Source organism: Temnothorax longispinosus, chromosome 1 (genome assembly GCF_030848805.1).
Source record: "Temnothorax longispinosus isolate EJ_2023e chromosome 1, Tlon_JGU_v1, whole genome shotgun sequence".
In the NCBI taxonomy this organism is placed as follows: domain Eukaryota; kingdom Metazoa; phylum Arthropoda; class Insecta; order Hymenoptera; family Formicidae; genus Temnothorax; species Temnothorax longispinosus.
In genome coordinates, this window is record NC_092358.1 from 28,273,541 (window position 1) to 28,300,416 (window position 26,876).

The 26,876-nt window shown below is 35.7% G+C and overlaps 2 protein-coding genes across 2 annotated transcripts in view; both read left to right on the forward strand.

Annotated features, from left to right (window-relative positions):
- Window positions 1-24,857, forward strand: part of LOC139823170 (uncharacterized) — a 37,475-nt gene extending 12,618 nt beyond the window's left edge. Inside the window, exons 2-16 of the mRNA XM_071795562.1 lie at window positions 10,318-10,395; window positions 11,431-11,533; window positions 12,564-12,663; window positions 13,032-13,165; window positions 13,486-13,878; window positions 14,017-14,736; window positions 15,055-15,280; window positions 15,386-15,493; window positions 15,620-15,714; window positions 15,818-15,884; window positions 15,969-16,303; window positions 16,581-16,713; window positions 18,576-18,830; window positions 18,905-19,024; window positions 19,320-24,857. Coding sequence (XP_071651663.1) covers window positions 11,454-11,533; window positions 12,564-12,663; window positions 13,032-13,165; window positions 13,486-13,878; window positions 14,017-14,736; window positions 15,055-15,280; window positions 15,386-15,493; window positions 15,620-15,714; window positions 15,818-15,884; window positions 15,969-16,303; window positions 16,581-16,713; window positions 18,576-18,830; window positions 18,905-19,024; window positions 19,320-19,502 — 2,949 coding nt within the window. The 5' untranslated portion in view covers window positions 10,318-10,395; window positions 11,431-11,453 and the 3' untranslated portion in view covers window positions 19,503-24,857. The remainder of the gene's footprint in view (window positions 1-10,317; window positions 10,396-11,430; window positions 11,534-12,563; window positions 12,664-13,031; window positions 13,166-13,485; window positions 13,879-14,016; window positions 14,737-15,054; window positions 15,281-15,385; window positions 15,494-15,619; window positions 15,715-15,817; window positions 15,885-15,968; window positions 16,304-16,580; window positions 16,714-18,575; window positions 18,831-18,904; window positions 19,025-19,319) is intronic.
- The window catches only part of LOC139814926 (uncharacterized), a 3,056-nt gene continuing 1,016 nt past the window's right edge, over window positions 24,837-26,876 (forward strand). Inside the window, exons 1-3 of the mRNA XM_071781486.1 lie at window positions 24,837-24,892; window positions 26,047-26,224; window positions 26,566-26,874. Coding sequence (XP_071637587.1) covers window positions 24,837-24,892; window positions 26,047-26,224; window positions 26,566-26,874 — 543 coding nt within the window. The remainder of the gene's footprint in view (window positions 24,893-26,046; window positions 26,225-26,565; window positions 26,875-26,876) is intronic.

Sequence of the window (26,876 nt, forward strand, 5' to 3'; positions counted from 1 at the left end):
ATAATCTTTAACATTTGCTTAAACCGAAATTTTTTATCAATTATTAAAAAAACCTATTAAAAATCGACATTAGTTAACTTTTAAAAAATTAGGCAAGAAATTTTGTCGATTTTGAAAATCAATTTCAGCTCCGCATTTTTTTTTTACTTCGGTTTTAGTTCGTTGAGAAAAGAATGCGGCTGCACAAAGTTGTCGCATCTTTACTTGTTATCTTTTCCTTTCGACGAGCATGTTGAATAGGAGAAGGAGATACAAGAAACGAATGGAAAGAGAGAAAAAGAAACGCGAAAAGACCTACATAAAAATAAGAGACGAGTTAAAAAAAGATTCTGATAAAAATTGGCGAAATGGGTCGTAGATTATCAGACTTTACTCGTTATTTCCGTCTTATTTATTATTCACGTCATTTATCGCTTCCGTTCAACTACGCACAAAAAACGCATGCAACCAACGAAAGAAAAAGAAAAACAGGATAGAAAAGGCAAATTGATACAGGGGATAATCGGATATTATACATAAATATATTTTTCAAAACAACGTACTTTGTAGAATTTACATATACGAGCGGCAATGCAATGAACAAAATAAGAAGGAACGTGTCCAATGAAGAAATATACTCTTGCGCATCAAAATATGCATTAAACAAATTATTTGACCCTTTTTTAGCATGATTTTGGCACTGCATGCGAAACATGATGACTTCCATTTCCACAAAAAATTAAAAGAGATTACCAATACCTTTAAGAAAACAAACAGTACAAAAATTACAAAGAACAATAAGATTCTAATAGACCCTCAAGATATCAGTAGAGTATGGGAGGAGTACATACAAGATCTGTTCGATGACATACGATCGGTGGCTCCAGGTGAGATATCTAATGACGCATCTGGCCCACCAATACTGGAGTCAGAGGTGGTCTATGCGCTCTCATACATCTCCATATGGCCAATACTGTTATACGGAGTGGCAACCTGGTCACTTAAGGTTAAATCCCTCAACAGAATAGAGGCCTTTAAAATGTGGACGCTAAGAAGGCTCTTAAGAATAAGCTGGACAGAACACACATCCAATGAACAGGTATTGCATCGGGCCAACACCCACCGGCAACTACTGAATCTAGTCAAGCAAAGGAAGACATCATACCTAGGACACATACTACGGGGACCTAAATACGACCTCCTCAAAACCATTCTCACCGGAAAAATCGAGGGGAGAAGAGGTCCGGGCCGCAAGCAGCATTCATGGCTTCGCAACATTAGGAACTGGTGCAACATTCCAGATGCTGCCACTTTATTTAGACGTGCGGAAGAGCAGGGCACACTGCGCATTACGCAGTGAACACGTGAACGCCTACACACTACATGAAGCGTATGGCACTACAAGAAGAAGTCCTTTTTATAAATTTTATAAGAATATAATTTTATTTAGCTTGATTTCTCGCACGTCCTAAATCCATCATCGGAAGTACGCAACGCGGACGCGCATACTGTGTATGTTAATTAGTAAAATTTTCATATTAAAGAAATAATTTATTGACCTTTTTTATCTCCAATAACGCATGATATACTAATATACCGTTATATGTTAACTTTGAGAAACATTGATATAAAAAAAATTAGGTATAAACAGTGTAAGGTACATTTGAATGCGTATAATTTAACGATTGAGCAAAGAACAATTAAGTTTATCGATATGATAATGTGCAATGATGATGCTGCGAACCCAAAAATAGAACTGTGTACCACGGCCACCGAAAAGTTGTAGTTTCACGCGACTGTATAGGTAGTTTATCGTATATTTTCGCTAACTGATCAATGCAGAACTGGGAGCGAATGTTTATCGGTGAATTTATTTAATTATCGATTCGCGGAACGTTGTAAACGAGTAGGGTATTCCCAGAATTCGTCGGGGATATGGATTTTTCTCTTCGGCCTTGTAACATGGTCTTCGTCACAAGTGGTGTTACAGCACAGCGAAGTGTCGTACGGCGAAATCGATAAATGTTATAAACGCGCATATATGCATGTGATCATTATTTATGCGTTATGAATAAATCTCACCTCTTCATCGTACATGTATGTTTTGCTTTTTGGACAAATTGAGCTGTTTCAAAAAACATCTAATGTTTAAGTAATCACTTTTACATGATATATATTTTTTTAATATATAAATTTTTTTAATTCAAATAACTTTCAGTCAATGCTGTCAATGAGATATGAAATTTACCAATAAAATAAGCAGCAAAATACCATTTTTTAAAGGATTTTATCTAATAATACTGAAATTTTATTCGTGATAAATGTTAAGATGCTACTTAATCTGCATCAGTAATATTCGCTAAAAAGCGGTGATAAATTTGGTTTTTTAAGCAAAATCCGATTTTTCCGAGAGTTCGTTTGTTCACCGTCAGAAAATAACACTTCATCGCGTGTAAAACATCTCACTCTGCGCTGCGGCAGCGGGCAGATGGACCGGATGGACGTGGTTTTACGGAGTGATGTTTTGTGGTTTCTCATATTATGTGTGTGTAACTGCTTTGCGCACCAGTAGTACTAGACGTAGTATGGTCGGCCGCTAGAAGAAAGAATTTACGTTGCGCTCGACAAATATCACGCATTGACGTAAAACTGGCATCGATTGAAAAGCGAGATAATTTAATTAACCAAACAATTTGTCATGTTCGCATAATATAAATAATTTCATAAAGGAGCTAGCGAACAAAGCTCGTTCTTATAGTGCTTATAATTATATATTACAAGCGACGAATATACTGCATATATATTCCAATTAAAAACTGCAGGCCGATAAATGTCGGACTGAAACACAGCTATCGTTGGAACATTAAAAACCCTTCCCTCCCCGGAATAAATCGACGCGATTTAATTATCTAAAAACTGTAAAGAAATTATTGCGAAAAATATTACCTCAGCCAGGATCCGAATTATTTTTCGCAATAATTTCTTTACAGTTTTTAGATAATTAAATCGCGTCGATTTAATTCCAGGGAGGGAAGGGTTTTTAATGTTCCAACGATAGCTGTGTTTTAGTCCGACATTTATCGGCTCGCAATTTTAAATTGGAATATATATGTATATTCGTCGCTTGTAATATATAATTATAAGCACTAAGAACGAACTTTGTTCGCTAGCCCCTTTATGAAATTATTTAATTAAGCAATTTATACTTGATTTATCATATATCGCGTTTATCATTTTCTTTATGTCTACCTAATTTTTCACATCAGAACTATAAATTCTCTGGTCTAATTGAACAAAGTCTCTTAATTCAACAAAATATTTCGGAAATTGATTAATACTTCAAAGATTGCAACAATCTTAAGCCTCGACATTGCATCTCGGTGGTCTTATCATTCTTTCATTATAATGGAACAAATAATTAGTCCCGCGATGTCCTGTTTGAGTTGGACGCGACCAAGGTCGCGATTACAGCGAACTACAGTAAACCGAAAAGCATTTCTTAACGAAAGGAGCTTTGTTTCCAGAGGCCCTTTGAAGTCACTGTTGTCAGCGATAAGTTAAGCGAGTTTGATTGATAAGCAAAGTAACTAACAATAAATTTTCATGACAGCAGTATTAGATTTTATTAAATATATTTATTTATTATATCTAAGATAAAAATATTCACTGTAATAGCGATAAATGGAGAGCGATAAAAGCAGATAGATATTTTATTATTTTAGATATATATATATATATATATATATTAATGGATAACGTTACCGTTGTGTTGTTAATTTAAAACCCGAATAAAATTATTATCTCTCAAAGATCATCGAACCGCGAAGATCTCTTAATGTACTTGCTATACGAACAACGATGCATCTGAGTGCATTTATTAACGTGTCAGAAGGTAGCCAACTTCTTTCCAGTCTCCACCCAGCTTTTAAGATAATTAAATGGACAGTCGGGACCGTCGAGACCGACGGACTGGCAACGAAAGCTTTAGCTTGGCGTGAAGGAGGCCACGTTATACTTATATTACGTATACATACTATGAGTTTTGACTTGAAGAAGATATTTGAGAATCGCTGATGTGTAATTAGCAGAGAGCAACGATTTATAGTTTAGACTGCACATAACAACAAAGATTCGTCAACAGCATGCAAAAATGAACGAAACGAAATGAAAAAGCTGTACTGTTATATAGAAAAAGCTCTGCAAAATGCAGAATTAGTAAATCTTTAGGCAATAATTTTCTCCTCAGCAAATTGCAATAATCTCTATATACTAGACATAGTTTAGCAACGTTCTACAGCATTTGATGGCACTCGACACTATTATGCTCCGTCTCCGATTTATTTTCTTTCTTTATCTAAACCAAGAGAAGATCCCACCAGTTACACGCATCTCTTTTCAGATGTTTTTCGGATTCATACGCGGATTCATACTCGGGTGCGGGTATCGAAATAATGGAACGTTAAATCAAAATTATTTTTATATGTAACACGCACAGGATAGACTCATTCGCGCTCTATAACTTGTGCCACAATTCAAATAGTCTCGCGTGCACGTGAATTAAAAACAGACCCAGATAACAATGGTCGACGTGTATTATACCGTACATTATATAAATATAGTATAGTATGCTTTATTTGTACTACGCATAATTAATATACCGAACATTATTACATTTGAAATGTATGCTCCAAATGTTGAAAGCTGTAAAGTCATTACTGAGATCACAGCAGAGAATACGACGAAGAGAGTACCTACGCTTTATTGTTGTTCGTATTTATTTTGCAAATTTTGTCTGGTTGGTGGTGATTTTAGACTTTAGACGACGGCGACGTATCGATATATGTATAGATGTTAGTAGTGTACTAATACTTAGTGCGACCTGTCATGGTGCGCAGGAATAGCCCGAGGCACGCCAGCTATTGGCATCCTGGCATCCGGGAGAGAGACAAAGAGCGTTAGCCCTCTAGCCGGGGGTATTGGACTATTGGATTCTTCTCTCTTCTCCTTTATCCTCCTCTCCACTCCTCTCCTTTCAGACATGCTGTCTTTCTTAGTTCATCCACCCTCTCGCATCGTCTCACCTCTTATTTTCCTGCTGCGCTATCTGAATGAACGGCATAACTTATTAAACCACGCCCGCTAGCTGTCTATCTCTTCCTAACGCATTTTCCAAAGTCGAATAGACAGCTGAATCGTAGTGGACAATGAACATGATGGATGCCTCACAGAATGAGAGCCAAATAATTGCAGAAAATCTTTCTAAAATAGAAAGATATCTAAAATAACTTACACGAATCATATAGCTATTAATATCCTGATATTAACTGATAACAGTCTACATTTTGCTCAATTATATATTTTTACAATTTTACGTGTAAATTTAATTTTCTCTAATTACACGTTATTTATGAGAAAATATGCATTATAATTAAAAAATTAAGTTATGCAATTATATCATTGTTACGGCTATTTACTGTTACGCTGTTTTCTCTACTAGGAAAAGAATAGGATAAAAAGTTTAATCTAACAGTCTAATTTTTCGAATAATGGGGAAATGTAATAATACGTTATCTGTCTAAAAATCCAGTAATACGATATTTCGAGCAACGGAAAGCGCAAAACGTTATTGAGAAAGCAGTTAGTCTCAAAAATCAAGCTGTACTAGACGTTAATGTACGAACGGTGTCAATATAATGTACGTGTGTGTGTAAGTATGTACGTCTATCTTTTAACATGGTTCTTCACCATACGGTTGATTTGCTGTGAAAGTAAACTGAAAAATGGATGGTGTCCAGGACGAAAGAGCCATTCAGACGTACAGAGAATGCAAGGGACGAAGATGGAGATATATGTTGTAAGCGCTGATAGAACCCATCACTCTCTCGCAAATCTGATTACGTTGTCCCGTTAGCTGCGACCATATTCATCCACCACTACTCTTTGAGAGAACGTATAGTAGTAGGTAGCCTCACACGTACGCGTGTACGTCGCACAGCTCACCAGACTCCGATGAACCGCGACCATCTCTCTAAAATCGAATAGAGGTTTGTCTCAGCCTGCATTGATTTCCGCCTCGTTTAGCATCTAGGTATTCTAGGTACGAGGGATTCGGAGAAAACGCAGAGAAAGAGAAAATCGAGCGAGTATTTACAGACAATTCCGGTCTATCACCGGAAGCACCATGGAATGAGGAAATAACGAAACACAGAAATTAATTGACTCGATCGTTGCCGTATGTATTGGCGCGCGTGTGTCATATAAAAGAGAAGATTTTATAAAAATAAAAATAAAATCCTCGGAACAATTTGATTCTTTCTTTAGTTTTGTTCGGCAAAAAAAATCTTTTCCTGCGAATAAAATAAAACTTAGAAACCTTTGGCTGTAATATGTTTATTCCAATAATGAATAATTTATTGGTTTTTTTTCTAAATTGTGTGTAAGAAAGTTGACTTATGTTTTGCCTGTGCAATAACCGAATCGCAGCAATCAATTTATAATTTGTATTAACATTTTCGCTGTTAATACGCCGCGTACAACAATGATGACACCGCTTCTAAGCTAGCAGGACCAAATCGGCAGAATCAAACCGGACCTATCAGAATATTTAGTACCCATTTTGTAATAATTTGTATCACTAAATAATAACAATTTTGTATCCCGTACCATTTCGGAGAAAATCGTGGCGCTGCTACCTTAGCATTAAGCTAGAAAAACCACAAAAAAAAGAAAAAAAAATTAAATACAGAAATTTGAAGGACTGAATTTCAAGCTCTATTTTTAGAAAAACCATAAATTATTACATTTCTTCGTCTCAATTTTAACATCAGATTCTCTGATAAAGTTGATGTGGATTCTTATCTGAGGGAAAGTATCGAGAAACCAATATTATAGTTCCGCAGTTACAAACGATTGAAGATGAAGCATTTTCAACGGATTTCAGCAAAGTCTCAAGCGGCAAGCAGGTAGCAAAACCATCTTCTTTAGTTGACTTGATGGAGATTTTACTTTAAGAGAATTTTAATTTAAAGTTTAGTTATATCAAGATATAAAAAATTGAAGATTGAGAAATTGAAGCAAATAATAATCTTTCCCTTGACATTTTCATTAAAAAAAAGGTTCACTTTATTTTTATATACGTCAGAGAATTTGTAGAAAATCGCGAATTATAAGAAATCCTATATTATTATTTAAAATAGTGTATTTTTTCAGTAAAAATATTTCTTTTGTGTCAGTAAACCATATGCAATATTAATTCTACTTTAAAGTCCACAACCTTAAAAAGTTGTAAACATTGTTTGCACGCCCTTCGCTAGCTTGTCTCATCAGCCTTAAATGTTTCCGAGTCATTCGCACTGTACGATTCGACGACGTTCGCCATCGATCTGTCCCTCATTCTTCAAAATGCGTTATTTTAGAGAGAAGTTGTAACGAGGTACGATCCTACGGGTTACTAGGTCACCCGTTAGACAAGTTTAATATGCTTTAGGATCGCGAGGAATTTCAAGACCGCCGCATTCTCGACTCACCTCTCTCGCAAGAGTTTTCCTCGCACCGTTATCCGGGCATAAGAACCATCTCAAAGAAGGAAGGAAATTGTTTGAGAGAAGAAGGATGGCTGCCGGAATACGAGAAAGACGGGGAAAGCTCGTGAGAAAGAAGGAATCTACAATGGGACGTGTCAAGGGCTTCTTTTTTTTCGTGTTGCTTCGGATCCGCCCTTTATACGCAAACTATAGGATAGGTGAATGTCGGAGGAGCGTGAAAGAGAAGTCTCTGAGGAGCCTTTCCCCCTCTATAATTTCCGACGCTAACTTCGGAAAAGAATTTTCCTGCTATCTCTGGAGAGCCGACGCTTCGATATATTACTGCTATATGGTTTCCATTAAATGTTAATAAAAAAAAAAGAGATACCGCGATATAAATTTTGTGCGTTTTTGTATACTACAATATGTATTTATCTACCGCATTTCTACCATGTTTGTATGGTATTGCTAGCAAATTGTTAATTAACTACTAATCGAAAAGAGATGAAATGTTTTGCAATTGACATTTAGATATAGAATTAGTAATATTCCTTTGATGATGTAACAAATTTAATTTTAATAAAATGAAATTGTTATCGACAGATGTCATACATATACATACATCTTGTTGGAACGCATCATTTACAAAAAGATGCATGCTTATATAATAAAAATTCGTCGACAATAACTAGAAGAAGTGGGTCAGCCAAGAGCTGGACTACTTCTAGTTACATTTGTGTCATTGTGTCAAGGTAACCGAGATTACTAAAATCTCTCTATTTTGGTATTGCGCTGGAGATATTATTCGATTAATTCATAATATAAAAAAGTTTTTAATCAGATATTATCATTTTTATAACTGGACTATTAGCTGCGGAATATAAATAAAGAATAAAAAACAAATATACAAAAATTGTAAATATTTCGATTTTTTATTCTATCTAAATATAGGTATTTAATTCAATACATTTATTATAAGAGGCATTTAAAATTATTTCACCAAGATTTCCTATCGCGCATCGTAATATATACCAGTCTGTTCATTATTACCGTTGGCAAAGTTTTAGAATCAAACTTAGCAAGTTATCATGAATAATTCACACGTACATAAATCATTTGTTACAAGTCCATTACCTTGAAAGTTTTTACTTTGTGACGCACGTAAATTGGATTAATGATCTTTACAATTACTGACTTTGCAATTTTCGTTATAACATTATAAATATGTTTATCATCAGCTTCATAAAATCCAATCTCTGATAATATATAGCTGCTAATGTCGGGTCGGTACCTGGATGTTCACTTTTTTAAGTAAAAAATCCGATAAGCTTTGAACTTTCTAGTCCATATTTATGAGGTATTGTAAATCGAGCAAAGCTGCAAACTGCAAAGAGCAACGCGCTGTACCCAGCTTCTAATTTATGCCTCTTTAACAAATCTATATGTATATTTGAATCATGTTTGATGATACTTGAATTATTTCCCAAGCAGTCATGACATTAACATGATATACATAGATACGTATATAAGTCTTTAACGTTCTTCAAAATCTACAGCATCTATGAAATTAATATATTGACTATAGTAAGACCGAACTAATTAAAAATATGCATTTCCTTATTATTTCATTATGCAAATATTTCTTATGTCTGGGATATCGTAAATATATATTCTATTTTATTAATAACCAAATCTGAAATCTGACTCGAATTTTTATCATGTAGAGCGCCAAAAATCATATATCAAAAAGAAAAAAAATGATATATCAAGAAAGAGAGGCAGGCGAAAGGCACCTCTTCTAAGCTAGCAGGACCAAATCGGCAGAATCAAACCGGACCTATCAGAATATTTAGTTATAGTACCTACCCATTTTGTACTAATTTGTATACCATACAAATAAACTTATATAATATATTCATCCCTTCTGCTAAAAAAATAACTCATCGGCCGAGAGAGAGAGATGCGCCCCCCCCCCCAACCCCCGATGTCATCGTTCTCCTCTCCTCGATCCTCCAGGTCCTGCTCCGTTGCAGCGTTGGTCCCTTGTCGCATCTCCATCGGCGCCGCGGCACACTCACTCACTCTACGCGTCGTCGCTTATGATCGCGCGATACTTTCGACACTTTGCACGGTACTCCGGGCATTAATCTCGCGACGCAGCGCGTAACTTAATATTACACGGCGTTGAAAGAATTACGTCGGAGAAGCTAAGGTAGCAGGTAGACGTTAACAATGTTAACATATGATGTGAGAGCTGTGGCCGGCGACGGGCGCGGCGTCGAGCGGATCGTACAGCTTCTTCGCCGTAATCTTTCCGTCGCCGTGCGTAACTAACAAGTACGCGCCGTCGTGCGTGTCGTGCAAAGTGTCGAAAATATCGCGCGATCATAAGCGACGTGATCTTATCGTCGATTTTCGTGAACGTGGTGAGTGAGTGCGGAGTGCGCCAATCGGCTAACGGACCAACGCTGCAAGCTGCAACAGAGACGGACCTGGCGAATCGTGGAGAGGACGAGGAGGCCTGGCAAAGGGATCGGGCCCCGACGGAGCAACCTTGGGGGGTAAGTGTTATTTCTTATTTTTAAAATTAATAGTTCTTTTCTATTTATTCGCGTCGATTTATCTCGGATAAGCAAGTAATAACTTGAAAAACCGAAATTTTATTTAAAATTTTATAAAAGTTTATTCTAATAAGTAAATTATATATTAGTAAATCTAATTAAAAGACGACGTAGACGTGTGTAAAAATTATTTTTTGAAACATTGATTATTTTGAGCGTCTATTTAATATGATTCTTTCATTTTTGTGTTACAGAATCATCGGAGCTACATGGCTGACTAACTCCGCCCGTTTTTTATCGTGACTTGTCACTCAATGGCGTGCGGTAAAAAGGTTCCCTCGCATTTAACATTAATGTAAAATTTAATGCAAAGATTTTAGTAATCTCGGAGAAGAGAGATTTTAGTAATCTCGGTTACCTTGACACAATGACACAAATGTAACTAGAAGTAGTCCAGCTCTTGGCTGACCCACTTCTTCTAGTTATTGTCGACGAATTTTTATTATATAAGCATGCATCTTTTTCCTATAAACTGAAACGAGAACAATATAATAACATTTTTGTGTACATAATAATATTAATGTTTAATTTTATAAATAATATTATTTATACGTGCGTAATAATATTATTTATAATATTATTTATAAAATTGTAAACTAAAATAATATTTACAATATAATTTCGGAACATTTTCTATATTATATTTTTTTCCGTTATAGAAGCAATCCAAGTAATCGATTTCTAGCTAAATTAAAGGTAAATTTTTAAAGTATCTTTGTAATCTCTCCTTCGGCTTTTGTTCGCAAAAAAGATAAAGGCGAAACAGAAATCAACCATTGAATAGATATACTTGAAAATTTCTTTTGCCTTCTTCTCAATTTCAAGCTGAAATCTTACCACTAATTGCCACCATTGTTCCCACTAGCAGAAAGAGTATCAAAAAAACAAAAGCAAAAGTGTTACTTCGTCGACACGTGGCCTCTCTACATTTCTGCTTGTATTCGAACGTAATATTCTCTTTTTAATTTGCAATCCATCGATCGCGCAGCTATGCTTATGTATATATTAATTCATTATTAAAATCAATCAAGCATTCTTACTTAAAAGAAGGAGAGATTATTTCTTAAATAAATTTTTATTAAACGTTTGTACATATAAAAAATTTATATTAAAGTGCCATATACACACTAACGTGTGTTTTTATATTATTGCGATATTGGTATCAATAAAAATCAAATATCTTCATATTCGCAATTGCATATCAGTTAAATAATGATCAGTTAAATAAAGAAAACACATTTTAATTATTTTTTGATCTCTTAATTAATGTTGTTGAAATGCTAATTTCGTAAATTTGTGTGCTTCAGGGTTTACAATTTCGGGTTTAGCTATGGGTTGGGCTCTTACCGGACTCGGAGTAGCTTTGATCATCGTCATTGCTGCTGGCGCCACGCTTGTCCTTTGCAAAAGGTAACAATAGTAATTTTTATATAATAAAATTTAATAATATCGCTCATCAATCCATTTATCACTAGAATAAAAACTTATAATTGAAATAGAGAATCACAGGTTTTTTAAAGAAATATTCATACATGTACATATTTTATATATAATATAGCGTACGGAATGTAATTAAGTAAGCAAGAAAGCTATCAGTTCACAAAAAGTAACTACGAATGCCACCCTTAATTCTCAATTTTTCTTTGGTAATCTCTTCTTTGTCCGTAATCGTTGGCGTAAGAAAATAATGGTGTACCCCTTTAGAAACTGGTAAACGCGCTAATGCGTGCAACAGGTGAAAGCGTCATTCGACGAACAATTATTACACTACCAATTTGGTATTTGCCCAAGCACAAGCTTGATCCATATTCTTCCTCGGAATAATAAATCAAATCTTTGTTTCACCTAGAAGTGTATTATATGAGAACAATGAGGGATAACTGTGAGTTTAAGTAATGTTGAATTGCTGTAAACATGTGAATGATTCGATTAGTCTAAAGAACAAGATAAAAAACAAGATGTGGCAAACGTAATTGAGAAAAATGTGTAAGATAAAAAAATAATATTATTTATTTAAAATACATAAATATTACATGTTAAGAGCATTCTGCATAATAAAAAACAGAAGATATACAGAGAAATTAAAAAAAAAAAGTGATTCATTTAATATTCTTTACAATAAAAATTATATAGGAAATTAAAAACACACACATACAATTCACAGCATAGTTAAATATAAATTTATTATTAAAATGTTTAAATAAATCCATTTGGATTACGACAAATAATCAATCATAATAAAGTAATCAAAAATCTTATGAACGAAAGAATCGAGTGACGAATCAGTTTCAACTTTGTTTATCAACTTAACAGCTTATTTTATTTTGTTCTCTAAAATTCGATCCGATATTTCCGAATTACAATTTCAAATAAGTTATTTCATGATTCGTGGTATATACATAATTAGTGTTTAGCTTCTGTAATCACGTCAATCCCACAGATACTGCATTGGATGGCAATTTGGCACCAGGAATGTCTGGAATGTTTGCGAGGAATGGAGACAAAGGCTTTCTTGGCTTTGGGCACCACGGGAAGAAAAGGTAATGTATTTCAAAACGTAAGTTAAATTACACTTGGATTTTATAAAAAAGTTTTAATACTACTTTTTGTGAAAATTTGCAGTTGTTATCTAAAACAATTATTTATAATTAAAACATATTTTTTATTTTATTTTAATATTTGATTGCTAAACGCCAAATATTCAATTTTGTCTAGAGAATTTAGAATTTTTTTTTCTGTTATTTTACAATTTTATTATTATTATTATCTATAGTTAATTGTAAGTGTTACAATTTTAAAACAAGAATACAAGACATTTATGCAGGATCTTTAGAATATTTTTTACAGTTTTATATTATTATAACTTTATTATTTTAAATTATGTCCAATTATATGGTACTATTTAAAGGTGGGATTGGTAAAGGCTCAGCATCCAACCGCCCAGACAATACCAGGCCTATATCGCCAGACTGGGAATGCCTCTCAACATCTCTTGCATAGCGATAGCGACCTCCGGCTAGATGCGCAAGGCGCCTTTACCAGGTATGCGATCAATTGAACAATTACGATTTTATAATATTCGCATACAATTAATCAAGTTACTTCAATCAGATTATAAAATTTTCTACATTATGAATATAAGTAATTGCGACTAAGAATATTATAATGTCAATAATAATGAAATTTTTTATACAAAGAAAGAAACCTTAAACAACTATATTTTGTATCTATGTCTTTCATAATAAGATAACATTGAGTTAAATTAAACTTAAATATGTTAATAATAATAAATAAAAAATAAATACCTAAAAAAATTATATACATATATGAAATATATTACATCTTCATACTGTTGTATACAGATTTGAGGCTGTCGACAGGGATTTACATCCGCCTCTCGGCAGCAGTGCGATACCACCTCAACCATTGAGGCCTGCTCCGCAACCACGACCGACCGCTCGTCCGAGACCGTCGCCGCTTCAGACGCCGAGTACTGTCGACTATATTAGGATGCACGAAGCCGGTCCAGGTCCGTTGACGCCGCCGCCGTCGTTGCAAAGAGGATCGATACGATCGAGAGCCCCCGGTCCGTCCGTGTTTCTCTTTCAGAGCGAACCGTCGAAGAATCACAACCCCTTCCAGTCGATCGAGCGTTCCACCTTCGTGTTTGACAATGGTCCTGCGAAGACGATAGCGGAAAGCATCCAAATGACACCTTACTCTAGTCAAAACCACGTAGATTCAAGATTAATCAGGTATAACATAAAGAAAAGCTTCCGATAAGCGATATTTCTCCTGATGGGTTTAACTTTAATATATACTAATTTATTTAGGCCACATAGGCTAAAACTATAAAGCCGCTTATATTCCGTCTTTTTACGTGGACTTTACAGGCAATTTGAGCCTCCCAAAGAGCCGGCGTGGCTCAGATACGGTATAAGCGAACCTCTAGATAACCGTCATGACAAGTTGAACGACGAGGATGTCAATAGAAGTTATGGCAGCTACGAGATCGTCCAGAGGAATCATATCGCGCGACCATACGCGAGGAATGAATCCAGAGGGTTTGCGGATAACTTCAGCATGACGAATTCATCGAACGCAGCTAACCAGATGATCATGGAGTCGATATACGGACCACAGACCATTTCAAAGATGCTTCAGAACAGCGAGGAGCTGAACGGCGACCTCAATCGAAAGAATAGCGATATGCAGAACATCGAGATGACTCCGTTCAAGAGTACTTCCGGCCATCAAGAAGATATCGATTCCTACATGTTTCACAGCGATCTATCCAAGTCGCATGATCTTCAGCGAGTCTCGCAATACATTCAGAGCTTGCCTGACCTTCCTGTCTACGAATCCATGAACGAGCTTCAGGCACGCTCAAATCGTGAATCGATACTGTTTGCAAGCGCAATTCAAGAATCGATCGTAGACGAGACGAAAATCGCGAACGAGTCTGCCTTGAGCCCGATACCACCGCCACCCGCACCTCCGGACCCGTCTCAGGAGATCACGAAGAAGAGTAGCCCAACAACCGGTGAGAGAATCTTCAGCGCGCTCAGATCAGTCACCTCACAGAGCTACATAGATGCTTCGGAGTTTTATAAGTAAGTTATTAAAAATTGATAAAAGTAGATGTGTTTTCAACATATAAATTAATCTATAATTCAATAAACTCATAAATTTTATTTTTTTATTATAAACACTACTTGCATATGGTTATAGTACCATTGTACAATTTTTCAAAGATTAAAACTTTTCAAGATTAATTTAATTTAAAAATAATTTTTACATATTAGAGCAAACACGCACAATTTTATTACAAATCTAACTTTATGGATTTTTTAATACTCAATAGTGAAAATATTTTTATTGTTTTTTTTTATATCGAATTATAACAGGATATATTATTTCTTTATCCCTAGTTCGGTACTCTCCTCAGCGCAGCAAGTACAGCGACTTGCGTTTCCATCGACATCACCACCATTTGTGAATGATAACACTGAAGATCAGGATGCCGAATACTTGCAAGATATGCGAGATATTTATGCCGAAACCGACCCAGACCTGACTGGTCTCGATGGCTCGAGACGGAGCTCTGATCTTTATAGTCCTGAATTAAATCTCGAAGCTCATAGAACAGCGCAAGAGGTACTATATAATTTATTTTATCACTTTATTTTACATAACATTAATAATAACTTAATAATAATTGTTCTTTATCCTTGTTTTTAATTTTGTTTCTCTTGCCTATAGGTGTACAATAGTCTACAAGATCCACCGTCGTCTCCCTTATTGCTTAAGGATCACAGTCACGAGTCTTGTACTTATTTATCAGATCCCAGTTTCACCAGAACGTCAGAGGTACATATATCTTTTAATCTTTTTGCTGATTAAAAAGAAATTGACTGTAATTGATTGAATTGTAAGAAATATTTGATAGTGTAATATACTTGGTTTTTGGTTCCTTAAATTAGAATTATTTTCCAGGATATTTTTAACAGCCTCGAACAAAGACGTAAAAGTATAGAAAGACTGAATGGTATTCATGAATATGTAGAACTTGATCCTGCCGATCCCTCGAGGTATGAACGTTATCATAAAAAATTACACAATGTCAGGCTCTTTATTACCTTAAATTACCTTTCAATCATTATAAAGTCAAAACGTGTATGTTATGTGTGTTAGGAGAAGGAATAGCCAGGAACTCTATGCCGCCTTAGAGGAGGTGCAATTGAAGAGACGACTTTCACAGGCAATGATACATTTTTCTTAAAAACGTTACAAATCCTTTCACACACAAACAATATAAAATAAGAGTATTATTTGTGATTTTCAGAGTCTGGAGGAGTCATACCTGGGTCACGCAATAAACGACTACGGCAACATCAGATCGGGAAATCGTCGAGGTTCGCTAGGTCCCGAGCCGGAACCACCACCCGACGAATCCAGTTTAAAAAGAGCGATTAGTTGCGAGAGCGTATGTTCCGATACTAGCGTCAACCTGAACGATCTGGAAGAAGCACCTATCGTAGGTCACATCTGTGTTGGACTCGAACACGAGAGGTGGGGTGGTCGCGGAAGCGACTGCGAAGGCGATCTGGCCGTAAGCGTTTTGGAAGCCAGGGATCTCGTTGCTGCCGATGGCTCTCCCGCACAAGATACTTTCGTTAGGTGAATATCTTTTTTATCTACTAGTATCATATATTATTATTATTTATTAAAAATTGCATATCACGTTAATGATAAATATATCTTAAAAATCTCTTATATACATATAGACTCTAGCATATAATACATAGGATGTCTCATTACTGCCGTATTAGGACATTCTTTTATGACATTATTTAACAAATTACAAATTCTTAGTAGAAAAAATTAATAAAAGACAACTAATTCATAATTAACGGAATTCTTAGTAGGTATACTTAAAGATTTTTTTTCTTCGTAGAGTGTGTCTACTACCTGACAGACAGACTCATGTGCAAACGAGAATTTATAGGGGATGTCCATCACCTAGTTATCAGGAGAAATTTTTATTTCCTCTCGATGGCGGTCCAGCAGGCAGAACACTTCTTGTTGAGGTGGTATTTGCTAATAATTTCTTGCCGCATAGTTATGTCTGTGAAGTTGGCCCCCCTTTTTCAAAATTCGGAAATTTTTATTAAAGTTCTGGATTCCCCAGAAAGAGTTCTAGAGTTCTCTGTAGTTTTTAAAGAGAGTTCCGTCATTTAAGAGGTGAAAACACCTTTTTAAAAAAGGGGGGCTAACTTCACGGCGCCCCCCATTTTTGAAAAAATAAATTTTTTATGGTAGTTCCGGATAGATTTCGATAAGTTCTAGAGTTCCCTATAAGTTTTAAAAAGAGTTCCGTTCAAATAAGCCCAAAAATCAATGTCAAAGTTAAACAAAAAATTTTCACTTTTTTAAAAAAATCAATTTTTTATGGTAGATTCAAAAAGATTTCGACGAGTACTAAAGTTCCCTATAGGTTTTATAACGCTCCGACCAATATTTCAAAAGTTACAGGCCCTCAAAGTACCGCACCTCGAAAATATTCTAAGTCCCGAGAGGTAATTTTTTTTTTCGGAAATCGGCAGTTCTCGCTGGAGTTCTGGTGGCCCCCCGAAGAGTTCTATTGAAAACTATAAGGGTCCAAAATGCTCCGACCAATATTTCAAAAGTTACAGCCTCTCAAAGTACCGCAACTCGAAAATATTCTAAGTCCCAAGGGTAAATTTTAAAATATTGGTCGGAGCGTTTCGGACCCTTATAGTTTTCGATAGAACTCCTCGGGGGGCCACCAGAACTCCAGCGAGAACTCCCGATTTCAGAAAAAAAAATTACCCCTCGGGACTTAGAAAATTTTCGAGTTGCGCACTTTGAAGGGCTGTAGCTTTTAAAATATTGGTCGGAGCGTTTCGGACCCTTATAGTTTTCGATAGAACTCCTCGGGGGGCCACCAGAACTCCAGCGAGAACTCCCGATTTCAGAAAAAAAAATTACCCCTCGGGACTTAGAAAATTTTCGAGTTGCGGTACTTTGAGGGGCTGAAACTTTTAAAATATTGGTCGGAGCGTTTCGAACCCTTATAGTTTTCGATAGAACTCCTCGGGGGGCCACCAGAACTCCAGCGAAAACTCCCGATTTCAGAAAAAAAAATTACCCCTCGGGACTTAGAATATTTTCGAGTTGCGGTACTTTGAGGGGCTGAAACTTTTAAAATATTGGTCGGAGCGTTTCGAACCCTTATAGTTTTCGATAGAACTCCTCGGGGGGCCACCAGAACTCCAGCGAGAACTGCCGATTTCCGAAAAAAAAAAATTACCTCTCGGGACTTAGAATATTTTCGAGGTGCGGTACTTTGAGGGCCTGTAACTTTTGAAATATTGGTCGGAGCGTTATAAAACCTATAGGGAACTCTAGTATTCGTCGAAATCTTTCTAAATCTACCATAAAAAATTGATTTTTTTTTTAAAGTGGAAATTTTTTGTTTAACTTTGACATTGATTTTTGGGCTTATTTGAACGGAACTCTTTTTAAAACCTATAGGGAACTCTAGAACTCATCGAAATCTATCCGGAACTACCATAAAAAATTTATTTTTTCAAAAATGGGGGGCGCCGTGAAGTTAGCCCCCCTTTTTTTAAATGGTGTTTTCACCACTTTAAATGACGGAACTCTCTTTAAAAACTACAGAGAACTCTAGAACTCTATCTTGGGAATCCAGAACTCTAATAAAAATTTCCGAATTTTGAAAAAAGGGGGCCAACTTCACAGACATCGCATAGTTTCTATTTGATACATGTTAAGTATACGTAATACGTATGAATATAATTAAATTATTAAATAAATAAATCACGTATTTTTTTATATTAAATGTTAATCTAAACGGACATGAATTTGAGACATGAATTCAAATAAATTACTTTTTTTCATTATTCAGGTATTTTCCGATGAATCTAACATCGGCGGCGGCGCATCCTTAATCGGCGAAGCCAGTTTGAAGCTCGGACCTGCAGCAAGACCGCCAGCTACGACTTGGCTGGCACTCAGTGGACCTGCCTTACCCACTCCGCATCTAGGAGAGTTGATGTTCTCTCTTAGTTACTTGCCTACGGCGGAGAGACTCACCCTCGTAGTAGTTAAAGCGCGGAACTTGCACGGAACAAGTTTATCTCCGGGTGATTTTTTCGTCAAGGTAATTCAGGCATCGCTCTTCTATACTTGAATAAATATAGTTAAAAAAAAATGTTAAAAATATTTTTCATTAAGGTATACCTACTTCAACAAGGGAAAAAGATGCATAAGAAGAAAACATCCGTGAAAAAAGGCGAGAAAAGTCCAATTTTCAACGAGGCGATAATATTCAGTGTGCCAGCGCACGCTTTACAGGTTTTAATAAATTTTCATTTTTCTCAATAACAACAATCGTAATAAAGACATGATTTAATTTCTAAAAACAATGTTTGTAAATACGAATCGTTAAAGTTAAATAAACTTTCGAATTAATTAGCAATAGTTTCTAATTGAATAATATTAATTAATTTATTAGACAAATAGATTACCAAATTCCTTTCATGAATATTATATAGTTCTCGAGCAAAATCTAAGCTTTCAAGTTTGTATCTGGTTATATCCCTTCTCCTTATGGGAATCGTCTCTTTATCAAATAATGAACTTTTTTCAGACTATACAGCTGAGATTGACGGTGGCGGAATTGAACGGAGATCAAGGTACAAATTCAAAGGCATACTCTGTAGGACACATTATTGTAGGATCTACCTCGACGGGAAAAGCGCTGGCTCATTGGAGACAAATGTTAACGGCCTTGCGACGCCCGGTCGCTATGTGGCATCCTCTCAGGAAGTAGAAACAAAACCGCGTTCCATTTAAAAATAACCAGAGAACTGCGATTTGCGAAACAATCCTAAAATATCACTTTTAATCCTGAATGCTCTCGTATAGGTGTTGCACACCCCTTCTTTGATATATTTAATATCGGGAAGGATACGCACATGTATAATCTGTGTAAAATAAGATAAAGTTTCACGGAAATGCGCATTACAAGCGCATATCCTCAAATCTATTTACTGTTAACGGTCATTTAGACCATCGCGTCGCAATATGCGCGATATTGTTGATGACGGAATTTATGAGCGAAATTGTATGCACACTACTGTATCGCACGAACCAATACTAATTATTATCGCAATTATTCAGTTAGTCGAATACTGAATTCATCAAGCACGAATGAGCTCCAAAGTGATCCGCACCATCGTTTACGTAAATCGTGATATGGACAATTAGAATGGTTTGAGTAAATTTTGCATTTAGATTGTTACTTGAAAAATCGTGCAAATTGCAATCAATTGCAGCAATTAAATCTTCCTTCTAAGTATTAGATAGGTAGACCTATTTAAAGGGATTCAACGCGGCCGACTGAAATGCCGACTGAAGCAAAATTTATGTGTTCTGTTACATATCTCTTTCTAAGCAATTAACTCTTTTAAAGCAATTAATTCGTTTTGGATCCCTTTTACGAATATTTTAACTGTAAGTTTCTCTCTCTTAGGAATTAGATTATAAACTAATCTACAGAACTAAACTAAACTAAACTAAACTAGAGACTAACAAACGCTTAACGCTATACAACTTTAAAACCGATCATGTAGTTGTTAGCAAAACATTGAACTTTTTATTTATCATTCGCTATAATTCGTTTATTATTCACCCCCCTTTTTAGAAACAAATAATTCATAAATTTTGAATTTTTTCTATATTATCGTTCGCTTTTTCTATGCTAATATATATGCCAAACATGTATGATTAAATAATTACTATTTATAAAATACATAAAGCTGATGCACAATTATCGCCATAGATGGAAAATGGCAGGATGTATTTTTTCACGAACATGTTAACCGATCAATTGATTACAATCCATTCCATGTTCAACGACGAGGCGATCCATGCGACGAAAAATCAAAGCCCGATTACAGTATTCGATGATGTCGGAATTATTTTGAGGCTGACAAGACTCGTAGTAGATATGATGATTTCGTTACATCCATAAAAAAAAAAAGTTACACGATCCTACATAATCGCCATAACTTCCTGATAAATGTTACATGTTGATTCTTTGGACGATACATTGCCTTTTAAAAACTAAGGGTCACAAGTTTTGACGATCACTAGAGTTTAATGTAGGATTAGCTTTAAGAATATCATAAATTAGCATGTAAGGGAGATGCTAGACCTTTCTATATAATAACTCCTTAAAGAATCGCTGCTGTATGTTTTAGTGACCCATACATAGCGTGCGTGCCTGTACCTTCGCGATTTACACTTCGAAAATGTTTTTAAATTTATTCAGCACAGATAAAAAAGTTTAAGTGCAGAGTTTATTAGGCTTCGATAATAACCAAGAATGAATGTCAGATAATATCCTTGTAATTAATAGATGAATTATAGAGAACTGATGGGAATTATTCTGTAAAATGTAGTATTCAGTTTCTAATTAGGATTAATTCAATTTTGAAATCTTCTCTTGAAAAATTATATATATATATATATATATATATATTTTTTTTTCTTTTATTCGTCAATAGAGAGAATTGAACAATTTAATTTTTTAAATCTTAAAACAAAGATCTGTTATAGTAAATGTTTTCCAATCTTATTTTAAATATTTAATTATGTAGACTTTCAATAATACAAAGCGCCGTTAATATTTATGATATAAAAAAATAATGCGCGAAAAAATTTTATTTTCAAAATCGCTTCTGAAGATAAAAAAATTCATTTATGCAGAATAAAAATCCCTGTAAGTTTGTCTTAATATGCCATATATATATATTTTTTTCTTTTTTTTTAGAAAATTTATTTTACAGAGCGCAATCGAGGACATTAGCATGTGAAACGGTTCCGACATCGTTGATCGAACTCGTCATGTTCGATCACTACTAAAACAAAAACAAAAAACGATCGCTAAATGACTCGCAAGGATTAGACAGCCTTTTGGACCTCAACGCCTATTCTATATCTATATAAATTTTGTACCTCTTCATATACATGATAAAACTCACAAGTTTAGTCTTTGTACGCGTGCACGTGTATGTGTGTACATATATTATATACACATATAAAAGAAAGCGTTACAAAAGCATTACAAAATTTTACTATCTATACTGTACACTCTTCATCATGGAAACCCAACTAATTCCACTTCACACTTATTAATAACTTACGCAAGTTTTTCTATCGCCAATTACTAATGGGACTAATATCGCTCACTTCTCATTAATTCCATAAATCTAATTGTAAGGCACTCTTTGCGAACAATACTTATATAATATATACGTGGTGGTTCGCGCGAGAATAGTTTAGATAGACAATATTGATTTGAAGAATGCGTATTTTGCGAAAGGTATAATAACAGATGTCTCTAATAACAATGGAAAATTATACTATTGAAAATGGACGCAGATATATATCACAGATCTTTGGTTCAAATGTTAATTCTTTTACAAGCTTCTTATTGTATCGTGAGATTTAATTACTCTATTTCTGGCTTTAAGCTTTAATTTATTTACTTATTCATTTATTGCTAATTTTTGCTAAAACTGCTAAAATTTGCTTGAATTTTTATTTATTCATAATTTGTAATTATATGTTTGTGAGAACAACTTTATCGTGCTTTCTTTAAGGAGCTTGGTCAAAATAGCTTTGAATCGCGTACATATATACGCGCAAATTATAATTAAAATTAAAAATTTATAATTTAAGTTATACCTATAATGATAAAACACTGTACATAAATTGTACGTATTGCGTACGCATCAACTGTATGCATACATGTAAGCCAAGATAAGCGAATTAGCATTTATCACTGTTGTATATCAGCACAAAACTAAACTTTTATTCTTCATACCTATACGCGATTCGCGTCTATGCACATATATACGCATAACGCATACTGTTGGGTGTCTATGTTTGATACACGTAGACACCGCGTATACACGGTATCGCAGAAAAACGGCTACAATTGGAAATACGGTATAGATGAGCTCCTGTTCTCCAAGATTTTTATTTTAACGAAAACGCGGTTGCTTTCTATATTAATTGTAATTTAAAGATATCGCTTATAAAAGAGATAAAAGTATTGGAGTTACCGTATTATATTGGTACGCATCATCTTCTGAGATTCCCGTGTATACGTGCTATATGTTAAACCTGACACATTTGCGCAGGACAAGTTCAGGGGAAAAACTGAGAACTGTTTAATATAGTTTACATCTCGTTTTTCAGAATTTAATTTTGTCAGAAGCTAGCTGTAGCGGTAAAACGGAGGAAGGAATAAGTAAAAGAATAAAAAAGGCAGAAAGAGTAATGAAAAGACGGATAGAAAAGAAAAGAGTACACGATGAAGCGGAGGGAAAACGATGAGAAAAGAAACTCAAAGAATAAAACACAGAGCAAAAAGTATCCAGACAAAAAGAAAGAAAATGGAAGAGAGAGAGAGAGAGAGAGAGAGAGAGAGAGAGAGAGAGAGAGTGCGAACCGAGTGATAATGACAATAATAGTGCAAAGTGATTTGTCCTACAAATAACGTCGCTACGCGTATCAATATATAGCTTCTGTTCATAAAATTAAGTAAACGGATTACTTTTAAATAATTCGATGCACGTCAGTCAACATATTAAGTGGGAAATATAATGTGTTACCAGAGTAATACATTAAATTAATAAATTATAGCAAAACATTATGCGTCCATGAGTGTTGAAATATATCGCGTTGATTATTGTATTAATAATAATTTACTATGTTAAAAATTTGTAGGACGAATCACGAAACACGTAGCCATTGCATGAGTGTGTACGATTCACATATACAAAATACTATAAAATTTAAATTATTTTATATTTTTGTTACGCCTCTCTGTGATATAATAAGGGCACATTCACCCCATCCTGTATATGTATGTGCGTTATATAATCTTCGTATCTCGTTGATTAAAATGAAACCTTTTAAAGAATGAATCTTGCCAAGCCTTCCCTGTATTGCATTTCGAAATGCACTCGAACGTACCTCCATTAACTCTGAGGTTAATAAAAAAAAAGTCCATTTTACAGGATTATTATTGCGCAATAAATTGTTATAATTGAATAAAATCGATATTAATTTCTTTGCCGAAATTAAATAAAAAGCGCACATAATTACTTTCCAAATTATTCAATATAATTAATAGATATGTATATATATAATGCACAATAATTACAGACATTATAATATATCTATGGATGACTGGTAATTTTATCCAAATGAGTAAAATATGTGTAATTTATTTATTTATTAAAATATAAGTAATGGACTTCAACGTTACAACTAATGTTCGTAAAATAATTTTTAAAGCAGCAGGTACGTTTGAGATAATGTTCGCGGAAGATGCATCGTTATATATACGATATCTTGTACTATATATACTATATAATATATTAATTGTACGAAAATCATAACTGCATTGACTTGTGGAAAATAGTGTAATTTAACGATGGTGATGGGCGGTAATTGTACAGCAATTGGACATTTGTATGCGGTGTAACGTGTTTAATACAGGGTGTATCTCTCTGAAATAGTGGATCAGAATTTGTTGATGTTTTTAAATTCTGAATTAATTTCTTCTTAAAATTCGTTAAAATTTAATATTTTTCATAATTCAATAATCTTCAAATTAATTTTTAATTAATAATCTTATATTTATAATAATTAATAACTTATAATTAATAATAAAGTCTATAGACTTAACATTTTTTATGTAGATTACGAAAATGAGTAACAAAATATTACTTCGTATGTAATTTCAACTGGACTTTAAAAGAATTTTAATTTAAGATTTAAACCTTTTAAGGACAGGCATGGCAAATAAACCGCGGTATACTAAAAAAAATACTCATCTTTAAAGGGTTGTGTCCAAATATTTACCAAAAATTAAAAAGTGAAAAAAATTGCATCTAAAAAAATCAATTCTAAATTTTCCAAACACTATATGCACTTTTAAAAGCCATTGGCCCACTATTTTAGAAAATAATTTCCATCCTGTGTACACATAATTATACTTATACATAAATGCAGAAAGTCATGTACTATTAATTGTACACGAATCATTGTTAATCATGGTTGCGGTTCTATTTACACAATTCGTTTAATGAATAAATTTAAAAATATATATGTTATGGAGAGACCCGATACCGAGGACTACAGGTATCGATTTGCCAACGTTCATCCGCCGCGGCTTTTTCCACGTCATTTTTTTTTTTTTTTTTTCATATCGCCGACCGGTATCGATATTATATTCCACGACCGTCGCACCGCGCACGCTGCACCGGCAATTCACTTTCGTTTCGCGTTTAGAATTGCGAACTCGTTCGAACTGATCGATTATGTCCGTCAATTGTTATCGCCCGATCGATCTTTAATCGAAGTCTGGTCTTGAAATAGTATAATAAGACATTATCGAGGATCACTCGGATAAGTTGATCGTAAATTTAATTTAACGTATAACGCAAAATTTTATTGAACTCTAAGCTTTTTTTTTACTAATGTATTTCGCTAAATATTAACGGATGGACAACGATGGCAGCGTTATTCCACTCTACTTTAACTCCTTTTCGGGAAACTCTCTCAATTGACTCACCCGCGATTACGAAACGATATTTACTTCGGGCTCGCGATTCTAAATCGCTCGAACAAAAGAGGAAAATCCTAACTGAAACGCCGTTCTTTCCCACCGGCGCGGCGGAAAGCGGCCCAATTAGCGCGAATGAAAAGCCGCCTTCGTTGCGGCGCACGAGAAACGTGAGAAACTCGGTCGGGTAATTACTCCCGTGTAATTTCAACGATGGCAGATTTACGTGACCACAATTCGTATCTTCGGCACCGATACGCCGCGCGCCGCGCCGGGCGCAACCGGTAATTTTGAAAGTAAAATAGTAAGCGCGATTAAGGCTAGACAAACCGATTGTCTCCCGATTCTCCTCTCTCCGTGCGCCCCGCGCCCGTGCGGCACTACGGCCGCGATCGCTGCGGTTTAATAATCGCGAATACGTTTGGGCAGAGTGGCATTTCTGAACAATGACACCTGCAATCGTGATCGGATTAACCTCGTAATGTTGTGAAAATAAAAAAAGGCAATCTCCCGCGCTCGCCGCTCGCTCAATGCCTACCGCTAATATCCGATTAGCTTCGTCGTTATGCTGTTCCTATCTGCTACTCATACCGTATATTTACGGTTGATTATCCGACGTCTCAAAGCTCCATCCGTTCGATATCAATCTTCGGCGCTCGTTTCGTATTAGCGAAAAGCTATAATCTACATGAAATTAAGTGAAATTGAATTTCCTCTCTCTTCGTCGCAGGCTCTTCGAGATCGAGCTGCAGAACCCGGACGAGATGGACGCCGCGAATTTGCAGGGTCTGATGCGCACGATGCTGAAAGAGGAACAGCGAACGCCGACGAACGACGACTATCCGAATCCCGAAGTGATCCCGCACTCGATCCTCGGTGTACGAGACGTGGGCCTGAGTCCGAATTATTGTCTGGACTGTTAGGAAATGCCGAAATAATCCGGGCTCATATCGGGGCGCGAAGCACTGGCGAGAACGTTCGCAAAAAGAAGGGGCGGCAGCGCGACTGCGCAAACTGTACCGCGAGGCCCACCGGGGGCCACGAGGAGCTTATCCGCATAAGACCGCGCACGAAGCGAGCACGCTCAACACGTGAGACTTTTCCAGAGCGAAAGCGATCCCCGTGAACGTAACTTCAAACAATTTGTAAGATTCGCAATTTATATTCTTATCTGTGCTGTCAAATACAGTGTTCTATATAGAAAGCAAACAGAATAGTTCACTCTTTTCACGCGCACCCACCCCTGCCGAACTCCAACACCTTCGACGACGACAAACGCGCATCGTTGAACCCACCGAAGCTGCCGAGTCTCGACGAGAAGCTGTACTACCTGAAGAGCGGCCGGCCCAAGGTCTACGTGAACGTGCGAGGACACAGCGGGTCCTTCCGCAAGGATACCATCGCCCCGCCGTTCACGGCGACCCCGAGCGAGGGCGCGGTAGGATACCTCAGGGTCACTCGACCCTTCGACAGGCAGACCGACTGGAAGACGCGGGATAAGAAGATTCGACCGCCCAAGAAATTCGATCGTCGCGTCGACGGTATCGTTCTGAGCAACGA